Genomic DNA, 23,175 nt, shown 5'->3' with positions numbered 1-23,175 from the left:
TGTAGATCAGATTGATAAGAGAGTAATGTGTGCGAGATATTTTGCTCTGCCAACATCTCAACAGAAATAGCTGGATTGCCAGTCCCTGGTCCCCTACTATGAGCAAAACTTTGGAAACTGTTGGAGCAATGAGAAAAGTTGACTTTGATCCACTAATTGTTTGTTAGTTTGCTGCTTGAAAAGGTTAAAACAATTTTCATAGGGTGAATTGGGGATAATATATTGCCTGCAGCTGACCACTAGCTATATTCCACTGGGCTCTGAAGCTATAGGAGGTCAATCAATTGATATTTCCAGCTGTACTGCCAGGGTACCTCAGTAGCATTGTGATTAGCATGATGCTATTATAGCTCAGGATGTTAGAGCTCAGTTCACTTTCGATGTCATCTGTAAGGATTCAGTACATCTTCCCCATGGAATGTGTGGATTTTCTCTGGGTGCTCAGATTTCCTCCCACAGTCCAAAGTTAGTAGGCTAATTGGTCATTGCAAATTGTCCCGTTAATCAGCGGTTGCTAGTGTCGTGGCTTGAAGGGCCTATTCCAAACTGTATCTCAATAAATAAATAAATGAAGGAAGGACACCTGATCCATCTCTGATCGGTCTCTAATATTCAAGTTAGATTGCACTATTGGTGCTAAAAGTCAGAGGGCAGAGAGGTCTGTAACATATTATTTTATCCTTTGTTTTTGAAAAGGCCTGCACCTTATTGATAGAAGTGCAGTTTATAGTATTAACATTAAATGCAACGTGATTTTGACTTTAAGAAATTTGACTATTGCATCTGGGTGAGATGGGTAAACCTATGCAAACAGTAGTTGCAATATATAGAACATAGAAACATAGAAAATCTGCAGCGCATTACAGACCCTTCAGCCCACGATGCTGTGCCGACCATATAACCTATTCCAGAAGCTGTCTAGAATTTCCTTCTACATAGCCCTCTATTTTTCTAAGCTCCATGTACCTTATCTAAGAGGCTCTTTAAAAAAACTATTGTATCCAAATTTTGTTTTCTTTCTTTAGAAAAATAAATTATTTTTAAAGGAACACTATTTAATTGTCCTGGAAAATTAGTAAAGAGGGGTGACATTATTCCAATTAAATTGAAAGTGCAAAGCAAAGTTCAACTAATGAAGTTAATCTTCCATCAAAATTCACATAGGTCAACTGTCAGACAAACCTGTAACTGGGCATATCAGACCAGACCCATGCCATACCATCTCTGACAGCTTTGGCCTCTCAGCGATTTCACTGTCTAACCGTGGGACATGGTCAGACTGAAGACCTTTGGTAAAATATCACAGTTACATGATTGATGTGGTCTTCAAAATAGGCTTCAGAGGGGGCATCTGGAATTGCATATAACTGCTCCACATAGACATCATTGATATATTCAACATTAATGAGCGGAAAACTGAAAATTTGCTGAACAAATCTGGAGTTAGCCCTTTACCCTGTTTGTGTGCTGCTTTGAGGCATTTGCTAAATCTACTGGGAAGGAATGGGCCCAAGAAGAGTGACAATACCATATAGCGGAGGTACTCAACTGGAAGTCTCCCTGAAAATGGGCTTCTCGTCATCTTCTGCAGATTGATCAATATTTGTAATCAGTTTCAACTGGTTTTTGAGGCTAGTGTCAACCATAGCTAAAGCAAGGCCACTTTCTTAGGCAGCTCATCTGACCAATCCTTGGTCCTATCTGATTATCTGAAGGTGCTACTTGTGGGGTAGGTGGCAAGAACTGGCTGGAGTGGAAGCCAAGGTGAAACAAACTTATGAGAGTCCAACAGCAAAGCCAAAATTTATTGGGATTTCACTTCATTACAATGGCTAGTCATCACACTGATCTTGGTCAGAGTCAAACTCGGCACAGGATCTGAAACTCCATTAATTTCCTTTTGGGATTCTTGGTCTACAGATTTGGAGATAAAGGTATTTTCCAATTGGCTTCTAGCTTTATTCATTTCCAATTTGTTTTTAAGAATTTTTTGTTATTTTCATATTTTCAGTATTTGTACTTCACAAATGCTACTACTTTTGTTGGCAGCTATAGATTGCCCATCAAAATACTATACAGCAGCTCATATCAGGAAAAAGCAAAGCACTTTGCTGAAACTTTTCCAATTTTCTCAACAGCTTTCTTTAAGATCAGCCATGAACACCATTGCTTTGCTGCTGTTTGGAAAATTCAGATCACTGTTTCCCTGTAGTTGAATGCACTCCTAAAACATAATGGAAAGTAAAGGTGTAGACCACAAGACCATAAAATATAGGAGCAGAATTAGATCATTTGTGCCATTGAGTCTACTCTGCAGTTTCATCATGGCTAAGAGCGATATGAGCCAAATGTAGGCAGATGTGACCGACTTAGATGGGCATCTTGTTCAGCATCAAAATCTTGTAATATCTGTAATCCACAGAAAATTTGTTAATAGCAGAATTGCAGAGAGGGGAGGAACATAGGTGCTGATATTAATATGGCAGCTACATTTTCCATATATATAATACAAATGTCCTGAGTTGAAAGTTTTTTTTAAAAGGACTTTAATGTTTGGAGAGGAACTTGATACTGCCATTTTGAAAACTTTTATGTAACTGCTTGCTTTTTCAGAAGAGGCTCTGTAAAAGTTTTGTAAGGAGTTGATGACTGAGGAGAAATTGGAAGAGCAGACAGAATTCATCCTTCTTATTTCTCATTTGTACAGTGCTCAGTATACTCAGTTACCCTGAAAATCCAGCTTCTTACCATGTGCGCACCAATAGGATGAATTCTAATTCCAGCCTCTTTGGGCCTCCTTGAACACCAAGCATGCACCAATGTACTAGTGTTAAACTAAGAGAAACTATGGCAATAATGAGCTCATGCAAATAGAAGTGGGTAAACTGCCTTGAATTTGGGTAATTACAGTATTTAAAATATGGGCCAGTAATACTAATATTGAGTTCTGGGTACAGTCTAAATACATTGATTATGTAATCATTAATTTTGTGTGATTAGAAAGTAATTGACGAAGTTTTATTCTTTTTTAGAAGAATTATTCTGGAGGATGGTAGTCTCAGAATAGCTAACGTGACAAAGAACGATGGTGGACGCTACACCTGCATTGCTCAGAATTATTTTGGGTCAGCCAACAGCACAGGAACATTGATGGTGAAAGGTACTGATTAAATGAAATTATCTCTAAGTTTGTATATTGCTCTGAAGTTTTATAGAGCTTGTAGCTATAATGATTAAAATAAGCCATAAAAAAGATCATGACCAGTATTGCATATTTGGCTGTGTTCACCTGTGGCATTTTTTTCTTCATTCTTGGAAGCATATTGATAAGTGATGTCAAGTGTTGATAAATGTAAATAGTGTTTTAATGACAGAACTGACTGCATGGGTAGCCTCGACACTTTTAATGAAAATGTCATTCTTCTTATTTAGACTACTTCCCTTTCTGAAAGAGGTTGCTTTTAATAATTTGGAGCACTTGACAGATCATTAATTTTATCAAGAGCAGGTTGCTATATAATAGATGGTGAAATTAAATCCATCTATTGATTTGTTCTTTTAATCATAGGAGATAACAAGTTGTAAATTTTTTACAATATGCAGCACTTCTTTACTTCAGTCAGCATGTTAGCACTAAATTGGGCAGTATAAGGTGTTCTAATTGCTGGCTCTGTAAACACTGTCCACTTATTTGGAAGCCTGCCTCCAGTAATTTGTTCTTCTGTGAGGTAGATGATCACATTTAAAATGTTGCAGGGCCTTGATATTCCCAATCCACCTGGGTAAATAGGGAAATGAAATCCAATCTTAACTTAAAACACAGTCTTCTGAAAATGAATAATGTCGACAAGCAAGATAAACTGAACAGGTCAGCAGTACACTGTCTAGACAAAGAAGAGAAGCTACAGGGAATTATGATTTGATTTCCCTGTGCCATGAAATAATATAGAAGGAAATATATCAGCACAGATAGAAGGTTGGTTGACATTACAAAAACAAAGGGTTAGGTTTAATGGAAATTGGTTCAATTGAGCAAAGGTTAGAAGAATCAGCTTTGGGTTGAGAGCTTGCTTTACTTTTGTTTTCTATTATGTGCAACTAAATTGTATTTAGACAAGTGGATTTCAGAATGCGCTAATGTCATAAAATCATGCTCAAGAGGACATAAACAAGTTAATGGAAACTGGAAGCTGCAATAATGAACAGTAAGTTAATTTTAAGATGAATAAAAAGGGAAAATCTGGAAAAGTATCAGTGAGCAGAAATGAACAGTGAAAGCTAGATGTTAAATAGATACTTTCTTGAAATTGTAGGTGCTGATAGATAAAACCAAAACATAGGAAAATACGCAAACATGAGGAAATCTGCAGATGTTGGAAATTCAAGCAGCACACACAAAATGGTGGTGGAATGCAGCAGACCAGGCAGCATCTATAGGAAGAAGTACAGTCGACATTTAGGGTCCAGACCCTTCATCAGGACTAATGGTAAAAAGAGATAGTAAGAGATTTGAAAGTGGGAGGGGGAGGGGGAGATGCAAAATGATAGGAGAAGACAGGAGGGGGAGGGATGAAGCTAAGAGCTGGGAAGTTGATTGGCAAAACTGATACAAGGCTGGAGAAGGGGGAGTATCATAGGACAGAAGGCCTTGGAAGAAAGAAAGGGGGAGGGGAGCACCAGAGGAAGATGGAGAACAGGGAAGGAGTTATTGTGAGAGGGAAAGAGAGAGAAATATAAAAAAAATAAATAAATAAATGGGGATGAGGTAAGAAGGGGAGGAGGGGCATTAATGGAAGTTAGGAAAATAGGAACTGGTCACTTTGCCTACTCTATCATACCATATAAGATGATCATGGTTGATCTACATCAAGTCTCAGCTCTTCAGTGCCAGTTCCTCATAACCTTCAATTCTCTGATCATTCAAAATTTTCTCTTCTTAATATGCAATGCCTCCCAAAAAAAAACAAAATATACAATAGGTATATTTCAAATAGGTCAAAATAGGAATACATTTATCTTCAGTCTCTGATTAGAGGGCAGTCAGATGAATAATTCTGTTGTCACATTCTAGGGTGCAAACAATGGAAATCTGAAATAAAAACAGAAAATGCTAAAAAAAATATAATAGCAGGTTGGTGTAGCATTGTCCATGGAGAGAGAATTATAAGAAGTTTCAGATCTGAGACCGTTCATCAGAACTGACAAGAACAGAAACAAGTTGGTCTGGGTAGTACACAAGATGCGAGTGGAAAATTGGTGGAGCAGTATTAATTTCTCTGTCAGGGTTGTTACAAGAATCACCCCTTTTAATAATGATCAGTAAGGTACAAAGAATCTGTATTTACTGACAAGTAACTTTTGTTGTTTCAACTAAAAAGCCCATGGGTTCACAAACTATCTACCTGTGTGCACTCTACTAGAATCCCTGACCCTCCATGAGCAGTTAATGAAGAGAAAAGGTATTACCTGGGAAAGGAGTCTACACTGGCCAAGTGTTCTTCGTGGTCCAGATCTCCATGTGTCCGTTAGGTGCTTCGTATCTGTGAATATTGGTCTCTGGCTGCTGGATGATTATCGCCCCTGTGTATTTGGAGTTCTTGAATCTTGTACTGTTCCTCATCAATTGAACTGTTGGATGTCCATCCCATTGGCTCAAGGTCACCTGGCCTCTCTGGGTCATTTTTTTTACTAGTCATTGTTCAGGCTACAACCAACATTATTTCATGGTTCTGCCCACCCCAGCCTTGTGTATTTGTGTCTCTCAACTCTGACTGGTCCAAACCAGTTAAATGAGGCAAGCCAGACAGAGTCTAACAAGATTACAGATTGCTACTTTGGTAGACCTGGCATTTTCCATAACAAGTAGCTACTTGTTTGAGAATGGTCTCAGGTTTAGCAGATTATTACCTGAAGCTTGCTGTGTCGACATTCAGTTGATCTGATTAGATTATCCAAGAGCAAGAATCAGTTCAGAGTCCACAAAATGGGGGAAAACAAAGAGAACTGGTCTGTCTGCTTCCCCTCTTCTTGATTAGACTGAGTCTCTTCTGGCCAACAGGGTAAAATAAGGTGTCTGTGTAATGTATTGCTAATGTTTTAAAGTATGTACTATGTTGTATCATCGTCCTACTGGGATATGGTCAGATATGTAGATTATTCAAATGAAAGGAAAAGGAAAAACAGTGATGGTAGGCAAAAATGACCAATCTTGATGCAAGCAGTAAGAATGATCTAAAACTGACAAATTTGGTACTGTTTCCTGAATGTGGCAATGCACCCAGATAAAAGGTGAGGTGATATTTCTCAAGCTTGTGTTGGTCCATGTTGCAGCATTGTGTTGCTAGACACAAAGGGTCCATTGGAGCAGGAGTGGTGTGGGAAACGTGAAGTGGGAGGAAAACTGAAGGCAAGGGGATGCTCTTTAAAACAACCCCTCAATTTGCATTTGATTTCTTAAAAGCAGAGGGAGCCAAATTGTAAAGGGCATATGAAGTGTTGCTCTGTCTGGAAGGCAGTCTGGGTCCCTGAATTGCAGAGGAGATGCAGAGGCACAGGTTCTGTCGCTTATTGATCAAGCCTATGGTGTATGTTTTGTCCAGGCGATCTAAGGCCATGTGAAGAGCCATTGAGTTTACTTCTGCCATAGGCCTATTGTGATGATAGGAAAATTGCAGTGGATTCAGGTCTTTGCTGAAGCAGGAGTTCATTCTAGCCATGACCAACCTCTCAAACCATTTCATCACTGTAGATATGAGTGCTACTGGCTGATAATCATTAAGGCAGCCCACTACCCTTCTTAGGCACTGGTATAATTGTTGACTCTGAAGCAGGTGGAAACTTCCAACCATGGTTGAAAATGTCCTTAAACACTCCCGCCAGTTGGTTGGCACAAGTTTTCAGAGCCTTACCAGATACTCCATTGGGGCCTGTCACCTTGTGAGGGTTCACCCTCCTGAAAGACAGCCTGACATTGGCCTCCAAGACGGAGGTCACAGGGACACCAGGTGCAACTGGGATCATCATAGCTGTAGCTATATTTCAAAGTGAGTACAGAAAGCATTGAGCTCATCTGGTAGTGAAGCTTTTCTGCCATTCCTACCAGCGCTTTGTAGAAAGTAAATTCCTGCAGACCCTGCCAGAGTTGACGTGCATCCAATGTCACCTCCAACCTTACTTGGAATTGTTTCTTCACTCTTGAAATAGCTCTCTGCAAGTGCCCTGGATGGCCACTGTGCTAACTGAATAGTGTTGTAATAGAACATGCCCAGACAGCGATAACAATCCCATTCACAGTACAGCACAGTAAGGCCCTTTGGTCCACAATGCTGTGCTAACCTTATATCCTACTCTAAGATCAATCTAACCCTTCCCTCCTACATAACCCTCCATTTCCTATCATCCATGTTCCTATCTAAGAGCTTCATGAATGTCCCTAATGTATCTGCCTCTACCACCACCCCTGGCAGGGTGTTCCACTCACCCAACATACTTGTGTAAGAAAATTTAACCTCTGACATCCCTCCCTTATGCTTTCCTCCAATCACCTTAAAATTATTTATTGTGATACAGTGCAGAATAGATTGTTCCTGCCCTTCATGTCACATTGCCTAGCAAACTCTGATTAACCCTTGTCTAATCACAGGACAATTTACAATGATCTATTAACCTACTAACTGGTACATCTTTGGACTGTGGGATGAAGCTGGTAACTGAAGGACCCAGAGGAAACCTGCACATTCCACAGGAAAGATGTTCAGACTCCTTACAGATGACTTTGGATTTGAACTCAGAACTCTGCGCTTTAATATCGTCATACTAACCGTTTTGCTACCATGGCAACCTGATCAGCTTCTGATTAATGGTCACAGACTTTATAAAACGTGATTGCATGATTCTGATGATAGTTAACCTCAAGTGGAGATATCAGGTTTTCAATAATAATGACATACAACTTATTTAGTATAGAAATTGTTTCACAGCGATCTGAACGCTGAAATGATCTTTTCAATGTACATTTCATGTCAGAGAAATGTATACAATATATATCCTGAAACATTTTTTCTTTGCAAACATCCATGAAAACAGAAGAGTGCCCCAAAGAATGAATGACAGTTAAATGTTAGAACCCCAAAGCCCCCCCCCTCCCATGCATAAGCAGCAACAAAGCAACAACCCTCCAACAACAAAGTGCATCAGCGCCCCTCACCAGGCACTCAAGCATGTAGTAAAGCATCAGTAAAGACACAGACTTGCAGTACCCCAAAGACTACTCGTTCACCAAGTTATTCGACATACCACAGGCTCTCTCTCTCACTAGTAAGGGAAAAAGAGGTGACCCAATTTCACAGCGAGAGGGGAGACATGACAAAACAACTCGCTGATTTATAGTGTTAAAAGTCTGTTGCATCACTTTTTACGAGCTCTGTGCCCAAAGAACTCGGGCCTCTAGGCACGTAACCAGCAGCACAACCGCTACTGCTGATCTTCCGTGTACTCCCATGACACATCAGTCGGCAGCACCAGCCTTGGATCAGCCCATCTCCAGAGCCACTAAAATCTGGCACCCTGAAGGTGTGCCAGTCTTCCAGGCCACGTCTTTGGCATATCGAAAGTGGCCGGTCGTGAGCCCCTGCGAGCGGGTCTCATTTCTGCAAAGAGCTGAAGTTAGCATATAACTCCAGGTCAAGGTCTTCAAAAGAATATTGAAAGAGAAAAAAGGAGATATCAAAGTTAGCAATAGAGCTGTTTCTGAAGATGCAAGCAAAGGAGTCGCTGTTAGGCACCATCATCCTAAACTCCACCCCTTCATTCGAATGAAAGGAAGGCAATGCTTACAAAGAAAGCCATCTGCACACAATTGCACAACTGAAGATAAGCTGCTTAACAAGATAATTTGAGTCCTTCTTTTAGTTCTCTTTGAAAGATGTAAAACAAGTCCACAGTACTATATCTAAAACTGGCAGTCATGCTCTTCCTAGTGCCCTGGACAATATTTATCTATCAATTACTATCACTTGCTTTTTGTGGAATGTTTTAGAACTTACATTAATTGTCACATTTCCTTGATGTCCTGAAGTCATTAAAATCACAGTGTTATTTTTTATTTTTGTTGACTGATCTCCACTTCCAGTTTACATGGTACAGCACAATGCAGGAACAGACCCTTTGGCCTGTCATGTCTGTGTTGTTTATAATATTAAATTAAACTATATCTCTTCTGGTCCTGCAGTATTTTGTGTGTGCTGCTGTGGATCTCCAGCATCTGCAGAATTTCTTGCGCTTAATCTCTTCTGTCTGCATGTGATCCCTATCCCTTCATTCCCTGCATATTCAAGTGTCTTAAAAGCCTCTTAAATAACACTATACTGTTTGTTTCCACCACTGCCCCTGACAGCCTACCATTCCTAATTAAAAGAAAAGCAACCCTGCAGGTTTCTTTAAACTTTCCCCACAGTAAATGCATGCTCTTTAGCATTTACCAATTCTACCCTGGGAAGAAAATCATGATTGTTTACCCTATCAGTGCCTTGAAGATTCCTTCATGTCAGATACAACTTCAGCTGTTTGGATGGTTTCATTTTTAATGCCATTCTCTGTAAATAGTCAAAATTAACCCCTAGTCACAAGAATTTCATAGAGACCTTGTTTTAGCTAGTACCAAATTGAGTAAGGAACACCCTAGGTTGAGTGTGGTGAAGTGTAACACCCAGATATTTGGAGCTAGAGAACTAATACTAAGCTTGTAACTGAGGACAGGAACATATAAAACAATATTATTCTAATAGTTGAAGTAGCACTGAAGGTAATATTAGATGTTAGTTTAGCATCTGCAGATGAAATATTTTTCATAACTTCCTAAATGATATTGTCAACTCTGTCTACACAGATTTACCAGTTAGCTGAGATCCAGAAGGCAATTAGCCATATTTAAGCCATGTTCCCAATTTATTGTTATGGAAAGAGCAAAACAAGTATGAAAAGAAATATTACACAAAAATATCCATCAATCTCAGATTAACTTACAAACAGTTTTGTATGATCACCAAAGATTCCATTTTGATATCGAAGAAGCAGTTAGTGGGGAACAAATGCCTCAGCATGATGGAAGTTCACTACATCTCTGTGGAAGTAGAAGAAAAAGATGAAAGATATATTTGTGTTTATGTACTTAAAATAGAAAATATGAAACTTCAGTTGTTAGTAGTTAAAATATTTTCTTTCAATATGTTTATTAATATATAAATTGCATGAATACAAATACAAAATTCAGAGTAATACAAGTAATACAAATTTCATTACATTTAAATCACAGTAATGTGATCACAGTATCCCATATTCCAAATCAATCATGCAGAAAAAAAGATTGAATTAGGGCTTCAACGATAATTGTCTTAAATTATCTGTCTTTTACATGTAGCTGAAGGATGCTACAACCAAGATAGAAAAATATTAGGGAAGTTCAATTTTAGTGACCCATGTAAATGCCAGATTTCAGTCACAAAGAATATTTATGGCAATAGTAACCTTTGGAGTTATCCAAGGGTCATGTCTTGTGTTTTATGATGGGCAGCTGATCTAAATGTTGACAACTATTGGTGTCAATATAACATGTCTGCAAAACCTTTTTTGAAATGGAATTGAGGTTTTAAACAGAATGAGCAGAATGGGCACATTTTGCTTTGGTTTTAAAAGCACAACAATAGTCAAAATTAATGTTCCTTTAAATTAGATAATTTCTTAATTGGTATATTGTCTGTATTGCAGTTGTCATATTCTGAATTCTGACATTTACACATGTGAGGACATTACACAATTAGCACACTTTTCATTTCAGTACGGACCTTCAGGAGATGTTCAGTGTATCATTCAGGAGTAAAGATAATCCTTGATTTACTTCTGACACTCTATAAACTTCAGCAATTCATCCACAAAATTGTAAATTGCAAACTTTGACTTCAACTTGCTTCAATATTCTCAGAACTACGTTTGTGAAGTTGGCTTCCGGTCCATTTGAAATAAGTTGCCAAAGTTCCCAGATGTTCCTCAAATTATAATTTAGTTTGCTCTTTATTGGTGATTGCATGTAAATGAGGACCACAGAAGGAGATGTAGAATCTGGAGAATAAATACAGTCATGTATTGGGCGTTGATTCAGGGGTATTCTGCACATTGTGTGGAGGTTTTCATGTGGATAAAGGGAAAAAATTATCAAATGTACTAGATCCCTTGCCATTTGTTCTCTGATCTTCAAAGCTGTTATTAAGCCCTGACTTCCAACTATTTTACTCAATGTAGTACTAAGTCTTCCACATACATCAGTACTATTTATTTGTTCATAAATCCATTCGTATATTAAATATGGATTTCCACACTCGTGTAGAGTTGATACCAAGGCTGTGGGAAAGCACATTAATAAGAATTGCTGAATTTGTTGGGGAGTGTGACTGGCCCAGAAGGCCTGTAACCTCCACCATTCTGAAGTAGTATTCCATCTGGAGGTATGGAATATTTCCTGCAAACTCCGAATAGTCAGAGGTCCTAAAATGTGATGGGAAGTTGGTACTGGGGAAGCTGCAGTGGCTCTCTGTACATGAACTGGATTCTGTATTCTTGTTCAACTGGCTATCATGAATCACTTTAATAATTCTAATGCATGTACCCAAGCATCTATTTTCCAGACTTCATTAGTACCTCTAGGGTTGGCTATAGTGACTGCTACTTTGTGCGCCATTAATATCCTCACACTTTGGGATTAAAATATGGGTCACCAGGTTCTATCATAAAAGTGTGTGATCTTTGCCCGGGGGCTTGTGTTATATCTGAAAAGAAGTCAGTTTGTTGTATACAGGCATGAATTACTGCCACATTGTTTTGGATCCGGTATTACTTGTCATGGTATGAGTCCAGCAGATTGTACAGCAAGGTTTGGTTTGTCGAATCTGCGTCCTACTCAATGGTCTATTCCTCATTATTCCAGTCTCTGACTTAAGCAATTAAATATTCATCATGTTGTGGCGAGCAGTTGGTCCATGATGACAGACGAGAAAGGCTCATTTAACTCAGCTATGTTAATTGCGACAAGCACAGAAACAGACCGGATGCTTTGACTCAGAGTGTGAACCCACTCAGTCACATACAGAAGGGAAGGTGATTAGTACACAACTTGGTGACAGTTAGGGTGACCCACAAACACACATGAGAATAACTGTATAACCCAAGCTAAAACAATAAATGAACTTGATCATCCCACCATAATCTCACAAGAGCATTTTAAATCAAGAACAATAAATAGCGCTGTCCACTGGGAATGCTGGGGCAGACCCCAGAACACCAAACTGCCCCTGCTTGAGGGGTCAGCCATCCCCAGCAACCCCAAAGTCCACAACAAAGTCTGGTGATGGTCAACATTGCCGGCTGGAGTGCTGTGGGGTGTCTATAACACCCCCATGGGAGGCCCTGTTTGGTGATGCAAGAGGCAGGGCACCCAGAATGTGACTTACTTCCTTCAGCCTCACTGGGCCGGTGGTGGCCAAGGGCCGATATGGTGCCAGTCAGTCCTGGTGCAGCATGACTGCCCTCCACCTTTCAGTCAACCGCACTCAACATATCATATCAGAGGTGTAGTTGACCACCTTTCCCAGTGACTTCTGATGGCTTCCAAGCTTGGGGCATAGTCCCTTCTTCAGGTTCTGGCAGTAGGCCAATACTGAGGCACCCACCAGTTACTGCTGTATTGGCAGCCTAGACGGGTGACCCAGCCCCTTCCGGGACATGCAAGCATTGCCGCAGAGCACAAACAGCTCCACATCCTGCCTGCTCATGCTGACCATGAAATTATAAATGCAAGCGAAGACTTTAAGCTCTATCTGATATAAATAGCCACAAGTACTCTCACTAAAGGGAGATTATACTGTAACTACCCAATCTTAAAACCTAGTTTACTTCCAGGGCAGGTTTAGCTGCCATTACCCACTACTCGAGCAGTGTGCTACCTCTGCATATCAAGGATAAGATACTTCCAAATAGTTTAAAGCACATTTCATTTTTTTTCAGTGATAATTGTTTAAATCCATATGTTTAAAACTCAGAGGATTTCTATTTTAAACATGTCCAAGTTACACACCATCTCCTAAAACATAAAGTATAAAGCATTTCTTAAGCATAATGGGTTTCTCAAACGTGAAGGATTTCCAAAGCATAGGTCTAATTCCTATTAACTAAGAGGACATAGCCACAAGGCAGTCAACAGGTCATCCATTGCAGAAACCAAAGCTGGAGGAATAGAGTCATCCTGTGTTTCTTATATGGATCGTTGATATTCCTTACCTATTCCTGATAAGCTTGATCTGCTTTCTATATTTAAATCTTGTTAAGCCACTTGGATGACTTTACATACATAGGATATTTCCTTAGATATCCTTTTAACACAAACTGTCTAAAAGCATTTTTGGAGACATAGACCTCAGTTTAATGTTGACATTTCACAATAAATGCTGAAAGGCTAACATAAAACTCCCAACTATAAACACATCAATTAGTGATATGTTAAATTCATTTATTCGGAAAGCTTCCTTGAACTAAGCAACTTAAGAGTCAGCTTGTCTGTTTGAAACAATTAAAATTAAACACATTGCGTATACTACAGCTCATGAGCAATAAAGCAGGTGTAATGTCGAGTGCAGCTTTTGCCCAGACAAAGAGTCTTCCATCTACTGAGCCGGTTGGCATAGTGGTGTTTTTAAATTCAAGCTGATTACTGCTTTCCATTTATATTTTAAGAAATGAAGACTGATTTCCTTTTATGACCAGAAGCTAAACAAGCTGTTGCTTAGAAATTTACTTCCATTTATTTTTGATCTTACAAGTGGCAGCTGTATTTAGAAAACAAGGTTAGCCAAAAAACAAGGAAGGAATATTTATCACACTGTCCCCTTCCTGGTTGCACCTATGGGTGACCCTGCATCACCCCTCCATTTCACCTCTTTATGGTGTCTATTGCCCCTCCAAATTCTCAGTCCTAATGCAGGTTTTATTGAGTAAACCTACAAGAAAATTAATCACAGGGTTATATATGGTGACATATATATATTTTGATAATAGCTTTACTTTGATCTTTAAACTTTGACTGGATAATCTTTGGCTCATTTGCATACATCAAGTCAGGCAGGACTTTTTAATACCTTAGTGAGCCTCCCCATATCTGTTCTTGCAGTGATAAAAATTAAATATGATTAACTTTCTGTTATGTGTACAAAATTATGCCAGCATACTTCAAATTAGACCCTTTGTTGAGGTAAGATGCTGTATCAGCATATTATTTGTGTTCATTACCAGTGAATTGGCTGGATACAGAGCTCACTCTACTAATAATTATGTGTTGGCCTCCGTTAGTCTCGATTGACCATGGATTTGCACCTTGGAAAGTTTCCAGGGCGCAAGCTTGGGCAAGGTTTTTTTATGAAAGACCAGCAATTGCCCAAGTTGCAAATCTCCCCTCTCCATGCCACCGATGTTGTCCAAGGGAAGGACATTAGTGATAATTATATAGCAACTATAAATATAGGGACAGAAAAGATGGAGCACACACGAGTAACTTCCGCATACTCATGACTACATGACAACAAAAAAAAATGTAGTAAGGCCAGTATTTACCTTTTAAAAATGCCTGCTTTTTAAAAAGATAGAGTTTTGCATTGCATTTCTGTGTGTACTTCATTCTCAAACAAGAGAAAATCAGCAGATGCTTGAAATCAGAGTAACACACACAAAATGCTGGAGGAACTCAGCAGGCCAAGCAGCATCTATGGAAAAAAGTAAACATTCAACTTTTCAGGCCAAACCCTTCATAAGATCCAGGTTCCATAGATGCTGCCTGGCCTGCTATGTTCTTCCAGCATTTTGTGTGTATTACTATGTGCTTCATAGTGTTGTGTTCTGGTTCCTAGAAATATAACATTATCAATAAAATGGATTATTGCAGTTACTTTTGCAACATGGCATATGTGCCAACCAGATGAGTGTAAACATAAATAAGATATCTTGAATAGATTGCTTCTGGTAAGCAAAATTATCCAAAATATGATTATGTTTTACTTACGTTGCCTTGTCTCCAGATTAGGTCAAGATTAAGAGGACCTTAGCATAAATAAGGTTTTTGACTTCATATTTTGATCAATATGGAGAAGACACTTTTTAAAAATAAATATTTGTCTGGAAGATGAGGCCAAATTATTTCACCACAAAAATCCTTTGTTAAAAATTTACAGCAAAAATAGGAAGATTTGGGTTAAATGGGTAATTTTAAGGTTGATAATTATCAACCAGCTGGGTGCCATAGATATCAGTGCTGGGATATCAACAATTTACGATCTATGTCAATGACTTAGATGAAGGAACTGCATACAACAAGTAATTAAGAAGCCGAATGGAATGTCTGCTCTTTTGCAAGGGGTATTAATTATAAAAGAGGGAGGTCTTGATGCTACTTCACAGGGTGCCAGGAAGCTTATTTTTGGGCTACTCCATAAAGCTTTGATTCTGGAAGGACTGTTTTGAACTCATCTCAGATTGTTCATTACAGGTAGTATGCAGAGGAAACTTTTACCCATTTATCAGGTCTGAATTTTAATTCAGGGATAAATAGTTGATATGCTAAGCTGCTGAATAGAACTACTTCCCAGCATTATAAGTAATCTTTTGGCAAAAAAAAATCACAAATAAAATCTGTCAAATATTATTCAATGTTTAATTCTGACTGTAATAAAAATATTCTCTACCTCTCAAAGTGAAGCTACATTTAATGATACAAAGTAGGGACAAGTTTAATGTATATGTATATTATAATGAATTTTGGTTTCATTTATCTCCTTTAAATATTATCTGACAGCACAATCATCTTGAAAGTTCAGATTTTTCTTAGCAGCAATTATAGCTTTAATTGCATATGAAAATACTGAAAGGAGGGGTGAAACATTATAATCAGAGTTCACAAGAATGTCAGGGACGTTTGTTGTCAATATTGAGTTCTTAAATTTACATTGTCTTGTTCTGGGAAATATTTTTCTGTCATTGAGCCTTCATCAGGAGTAATTTTTCACACCTACTAAGCACCAGTAGTGGACCAGATGACACCAATAATTTAAAGGGACTCAAGAAAAGCATCAAAAGAATATTACTTGAAGGTGAATAATTAATGGAATCTAGAGATGATATCATGTATGGTCCATTGTTCAATTTAATCCAAGGATTCATTATCAAGGTCTTTTAGCTCTGAGAGCTAGTATTTCATGGTGATATTTCACTTTTGATCTGTACAATTATGGGCATTGCAAGAAACTGGCAATAGATATATTTACCTTTGTTCAAACCAATCACTTCAGAGATCACTTAATAATTACTTGTAAATATATATCATATTCAAATATCTGAGAAGCTGGCCGTTTATTATCACTAACATATGTCATATGATATATATCCTATATCCTTGGTGTTATCATATTAGGGGATTTGTCCTTTGACCAGTGAAGTGCCATCCACAAAGAAAGCATGACAGCACCTCCTTTTCTTAGAAGTTTGCATAGATTTGTATGTCACTAAAAATATGACATATTTCTGTTGAGGCACAGTGGAGAGAATCATAACTGGTTGCATCAAATTCTAATATATAACCAATCCCCAGGAACGGAGAAGAAGCCAAAGTAATGAATACAGCCTGGTGCCCTCATTCATCACATGCAAAGCTGCCCCACCTGAGTCCATTTACATGGACCATTGTCACTTCCATCATCAAATACCCCCACCATCCAGGTAATGCTCACTTCTCGCTACAACCATCAAGCAGAAGAGACAGAAGCCTTAGGTCCCACACCATCAGGTTCAGGAACAGTTAATGACTTAGAATTATCAGGCTCCTGAATCAGCATGGAAACTTCACTCACTACAACTCTTACTGATTCGACAACCTGCAGACTCGCCTTCAAGGACTTTTTACAACTCATGCTCTCAGGATTGCTTCGTTTTATTGACAGTTTGGATATTTGCCAGTCTTCGTTTATATATGTATATATATTATAGATTTTTTTCTTTATTTATTTTTCCTGTAAATGCCTGAAAGAAAATGAACCTCATTGTTGAATATGGTAACATAAAAATACTCTGATAATAAATTTATTTTAAATTTTAAAATCTGTTTGTTGTGAAATTTGTTGTTTTGGGGTAGCAGTACAATGCTAGGCATAAAATTGCAATAAGTTACAAAATAAATAAGTAATGCAAATGACAAATAAAGGGCTCATGGACCGTTAAGACATCTGATTGGGAAGGGGAAGAAGCTATTATTAAAATATTGAATGTGCGTCTTCAAGCTTCTGTAGCTTGCTCCTCCCTGATGACAATGACAAGAGAGGGCTTGTCCCAGATGGTGAGGATGCTGCCTACTTGGGGCACTGACTTTTGAGGATGTCCTGGTTGGCGTGGAGGGTTGTGCTTGTGATGGAAATGAATGAGTCTACATCCCTCTGTAGCCTTCTGCAGTTTTGTGCATTGGAGGCTACACACCAGGCTGTGATGCAACCAGTCAGAATCTTGTCTGCCGTACTGCTGTAAAAAATTTGCAAGTCTTTAGTGACATACCAAATCTCCTCAAACTCCAAATGAACTAGAGCCATTATTTCACTTTCTTCATGACTGGATCAATGTATTGAGCACATTTAGCTCTTTTGAGATATTGACACCCAGGAACTTGAAGCTGCTCAAAACTGACCTATCAATGAGGACTGCTTTGCGGTCTCCTAACTTCTTCGTCCTGACGTTGAGTGCAAGGTTGTTGTTGCAACATCACTCAGTCAGCCGATCTATCTCATTCCTACACACTCCTTGGCGGCATCTGAGATTCTATTTATAACAGTAGTGTCATCGGCAAATTTATAGATTGTGTTTGAGCTATGCCTAGCTGCACAGTCATAAGCCTAGAGGGAGTAAAGTTGTGGGCTAAGCATGCATCTTTGAGCTTACTATGATACTTCCACACCAGATGTACTTATAGTTGCATGGTTAATCACCATTTATGGTTAGCTGATATGAAAATTGCTAAATCAAATTTTGAATTTCAATTTGAAATATTCTCCTCTAATATTTCATTTTAAGAACAGCTATTTAAAATTGTTGTTTTTGAATAGACATGGAAAACTAACCTTATTTTAAAGTCGCATATTATTTTCACCAATCGTTACTTGTTTTAAAAATTTCATGTTGCCCACTTCACTAACTATCTCAGTTGGTAAATGAGCTGCAGAACTTCATATAATTGCGCAGAGAATAATGTTTATTTTGAATTGATAAAAGACAGAATTCCCTGAAGGAATTTGACGTTTTCTTTCTATCTAAACTGACAATGTGGAAATTGCCCATGTGTGGCTTGTCCACAGAAAGAAGAACAAGATTGGTCTTGTTACCCTGTTAGCCACTCATTCCATTCTAAATCACTTCAGTGTTCCACATGGGTGACTGGCCCAAAGGGTTAGGGTCAGGGTGATCCAACTCAGATTGAAAAATTGGATCCAAAATTGGCTTAGCAGTCAGATTCAGAGGGTGATGGCAGAGAGCTGTTTTTGTGATTGGGTGTTCTGATGTGATCATTGCCTATATCTTTGCTATTTGCAACACACAGGAATGGCTTAGATTTGGATGTGACAGGCATAATCAGTAAGTTCATGATGACATAAAGATTTGTAGAATTGATGACAGTGTGGAGGGTACTATTAAGCTACTGACTGATATTGATTTGTTGGTAAAAGAGACTGAGAAATAGCAGATGGATTTTGGATTTTAATTCTGATAAATGTGAGGTGATGCATTTTAGCAATACTGATGAGTCTAAGACATAGAGCTTTGAATGATGAGATGCTAGGAACTTTACTGGGAAACAGCTGGATCTGGGTGTGCAAGTCTAAAGCCCCTTAAAGGTGTTATCACAGGTAGACAGCCTGTTTAAGAAGACATATAGGATGCTGCCATCCATTAGTCAAGGTATTAAATACAAAAGCAGGCAGGTTATGAGGTCAGACCTCAACTGGCATACTGATTGCATTTCTAGTCAAAACACTTTAGGGAAGTTGTGATTAGTGTTGTAGAACTCACAGAGGAGATTTGCTAGGGTATTGCCTGGATAGAGTCTTGGTTTATGAGGAGAGACTGAAAAGGCTAATCTGTTTTCCCTGGAGTGATAACAATAAAGGACAGACATGATTGAGTTCAATAAAATAATGAGGAGTATAGATAGGGTTGAACTGCAGATATTCACTTCTGTATCAGAAGTGAATAAAACTATAGGACATACATTTCTGGTAGAGGGTTAGAAAGTTAGAGGGAATATGAGAGGTCAACATGCACAAAATGCTGGAGAAGCTCACAGGTTAGATAGCATGCATTGAGGGAAATGAACAGTAATTGTTTCAGGCTGGGACCCTTCATCAAGACTGGAAAGAAAAGGGGCAAAACCATTCCAGTTCTGATGTAAAGTCTTTGCCTAGAATGTCGACCTTTCATTTCACCCTGCAGGTACTGCCTATCTGCTAAGTTCATGCAGCTATTTGTATATGTTGATCCAGACTGTGGCTCTGGAATCTGAGGGGGAACTTTTATTCACCCAGACAGTGGTGAGTACCTGGAATGCACTGCTGGAGGGAGTGGTGGAAGTAGAAACATTGGCAGCATGCAAAGCAGTAGAGTAATAAAAATGTTCAACTTCCTTAAAAAAGCTGTAACACAAAAATCTTCAAAATACTTAAGTAGATCAATACTTTGAAGTGTATTCAAATATATATTACTTTGTACTCAACCTTCACTCTTCACAATAGTTTTTCACTTTTCAATAGTCTGTCCTGCTGCACACACTGCAAGCAGATTTCCCACATAAGTTCCAGGAAATTCATACAAATTGAGCTCTGCTTCATAATTCTTTGAAGAGTGTAGCATGAGTGAAATTGGGAGATCACTTGCAATCAACTGTGTTGAAGTTCAGGACCTCCAAGGTTTTCAGGGAGTTTTGAAATTTCACAAAGTTTCAAAGTAAATGTAGAACTTCTAGAAGTTCTGCAGAAGATCCAGGGCAATTGATATTGAATTAAAGGCAGTTCAATGAACTTGCATTAAATTTTGTGAACATGCAAGCAGATGAAAAACTACATCATGTGGAGCTTCAAGAGTGTGAACAGACAGCGTGGCATAGTAATCAGAGTTGCTTCACCAAGATAGAGAATGTTGCCGTCAAGACAGAAGATGGAAAGTGCAGGACAGAAATATAAATGTGTTAAATTACTTGGAAAATAATGTTTGAGACTTATTGAAAGGCTTTAATCTGACCTAAACATTTAGCTTAATATGGGATTAAAACTACGTGGTTCATGTGCTTTTGCATACTCTGATACTGGTTTTCAGTTTGAGGACACTATTTTGCTCATCACAAAGTTATATGCATGCATGAAACAGTAACATATAATTTCAATGTTACTTTCGATAACAGGGTAATGGCAATAAAAGGATTGATCTGAATTTATTGAATGATAATCATAAATTGATTCCCTTCTAACCCAATCCTCAGAAGTGTACATTGTTATTAAATATTATTGAACTGCTGATGACAAATGTTGATTTGCACTTCTTTGTACCTGTGCCCGCAATTTGACTTGAGGTAAATTTTGACTTCATCCACGTCTTCATCCATCAGTGCTTCCAAATGATTATTGATCAGAGGTAGCAATTCTGGCTGATTTTTTTTTTCCGTACAAAACAATGGTACTGAGGCTAATTTTATCAGCCTCATTTAGTTTTAAATTCTCTGGAATGATCAGAATTAGATATAAGAATTAACTCCTGCATTTCAATAGTAAATTGAAACAGAATGCTTAAAAATGGGTCTCCCGGCTAATAATTGATAGCATTTGCTTTGGTAACACAAAACAAGAAAACACTACATGATGATAACTAACAGCTTGCTTTAATAGAGTCAATTTGCAGGTTACATTTGTTCTCTCTCCCATTGGAGCTTTTTGGCTGTTTAATTACAGGCCTCATTGCTTCAGTATTATCTTCAATGTAAAATGTCACCAAATTTGAAGAAGCATGTCTAATGTGAGCATTTAAATGTAATATCAGTCATTAGTCTTTATTGTAGAGAAATTATTCATCCTGTAGCTCATGCAGAAAAGTAAAGCTGTCCATTGTAGTTTGGTTCAATTCCTCCAAAAAGTGTATACTCTGCAGTTAAAGGATAACTTCAACAAAAGGTTTTGTAATTGTAAATCATCAGTAAAACTTGAGGAAAATTGTGTTTCTTATGTTGAGAGCAAGTCACAATATGACATATGGCACAGAAACTGCTCAATAATAGAAAGCTAGAGAGTACTATATTTCTGTGGTATCTATTCTGTTGCAGTGCTGGTTAAAGATGCACAATTGATTATTATATTGTCTGTTTTCATACTATTTGCAGAAATCTTATAGGGGTTACGTAAATGTGTAGCACTGTCCTATTCTGCTTTATTTCCACATAGTATAACCTTCTACCTATATTTCAAAAGGTAACCAAAAACATCAATCCCACCCATATTAAATATTCACAAAATGCATAACTAACTTTGCGATTTCTGCTTTAACAGCCAATGTGAAAAAAAATTGCAGACTTCCTAGTCGATATCTACATCAAAAATTTCATTTCATACTTCATTGCTGCAGGGAATGCAGGTAGAAATTTGTCCTAATGCCAAATTAAGAATCGCCCACAAAGAAGAGCTAAATTGAGACAACCTTGCATTGAGAAGTTTCTGTTATGCTTCGCTCCCATTTAAAAGCAGTAGAACGCAACTTGGAATTCAAAGGCAGCAGCTGCTCAATAAACTGGTCTTCACTGTCTAATTCACAAGCTGCCCAGTAAGAAGCAGGTCAAAGCCATTTAAGAGTTTTTTTTTTCATGTCTTGGAGATGAGGAGAAAGGAAGGTCAAGGTACTAGTAATGTCAAGATCATGGAAGGACTGAGAGAGTGAAAAAGTGAGAGAAGTGAATGAGGTGGGAAATCTGATGTGAAATGGCAGAATGATAGTGATGGGCTCCACTTCCTTTTGGAGCATGCCATACTTAACTGTTGTCACCGTAACATTGGAGCCATGGATCTTAGCATGTTGCGCTGTACCACAGTGAATTCCCTCAATCTTATTTGTGTGCAGAAGACAGCATATTGAATTATGTACAGGGATTTCAGTGTTTGGGTAAAGAAAAATACCATCCATACAGTACCTCAGGTCAAACTGAAGCACAATCATTGAAATTAGTTTTACATTTGCAAATGGGAGAATGTGATTCACACTTTACAATTTGACCAAGTACGGTATTTTTATACATGTTCAGAAGTATATTCATCAAAGAACAGAGAACAAATCAAAGTGAATTCATAGTCATTATTGAGATTGTTGTCTCTATGCTTTGTAGGCTCTAGCTCTACCAGAGTCTCTTTTGTGGGAAAGAAAGATGTTAACTGCCATGATTGAGTGTTGTAACAAGAGTAAGCTAATTGTCTCTACATCTTCATTACCCATGAAGGGACCTTAGTGGTGTCTGTTTTGTTACAGACATGATCCCAATTTCTCTTTGTCTCCATTTGTTTACTAGTAGACTTGCTTCACTACCGAGATGTAATTATATATGACATGATCTGTCTGGATGGTACGCTCAAGAAGAGGATTCTCCTTATCTTGGTACATGTCATAATGAAAAACCAGTGCGAATCCCAAGTCTGACTGTTAACTGAGACAGAGAGCGTACAGTCAGTGGCCACTTTAGGTACAAGCGTATCGCCACAGAAAGTGGCCACAGAACTGGAACCGGGTTTGATCTTCTGCTGCTGTAGCCTATGCACTTCAAAGTAGGACATGGTGTGCATTCAGAAATGCTCTTCTGCACACCATTGCTGTAACGTGTGGTTATTTGAGTTACTGTTGCCTTCCCGTCAGCTTGAGCCAGTCTGGCCATTCTCCTCTGACCTTCTGACCTTTCTTATTAAGAAGGCGTTTTCACCCACAGAGCTGCCATTCACCAGATGTTGTCTTATTTTTGTTTTTCACATCATTGTCTATAAACTCACGAGACTGTTGTGTCTGTAAACACCAGGAGATCAGCAGTTT

General features: G+C 38.4%; 1 protein-coding gene across 9 annotated transcripts in view; it reads left to right on the top strand.

Annotated features, from left to right (window-relative positions):
* Positions 1–23,175, top strand: part of LOC140741889 (contactin-4-like) — a 2,152,419-nt gene that overhangs the window by 1,706,065 nt on the left and 423,179 nt on the right. For all 9 annotated transcript variants that reach the window (XM_073072410.1, XM_073072411.1, XM_073072416.1 and 6 more), the window contains one exon: positions 3,033–3,160. In XM_073072410.1, the coding sequence (XP_072928511.1) occupies positions 3,033–3,160 (128 nt within the window). The remainder of the gene's footprint in view (positions 1–3,032; positions 3,161–23,175) is intronic.

The sequence above is a fragment of the Hemitrygon akajei genome, chromosome 19 (genome assembly GCF_048418815.1).
Source record: "Hemitrygon akajei chromosome 19, sHemAka1.3, whole genome shotgun sequence".
Classification (NCBI taxonomy): Eukaryota; Metazoa; Chordata; class Chondrichthyes; order Myliobatiformes; family Dasyatidae; genus Hemitrygon; species Hemitrygon akajei.
This window is presented reverse-complemented; position numbering and strand designations above follow the sequence as displayed.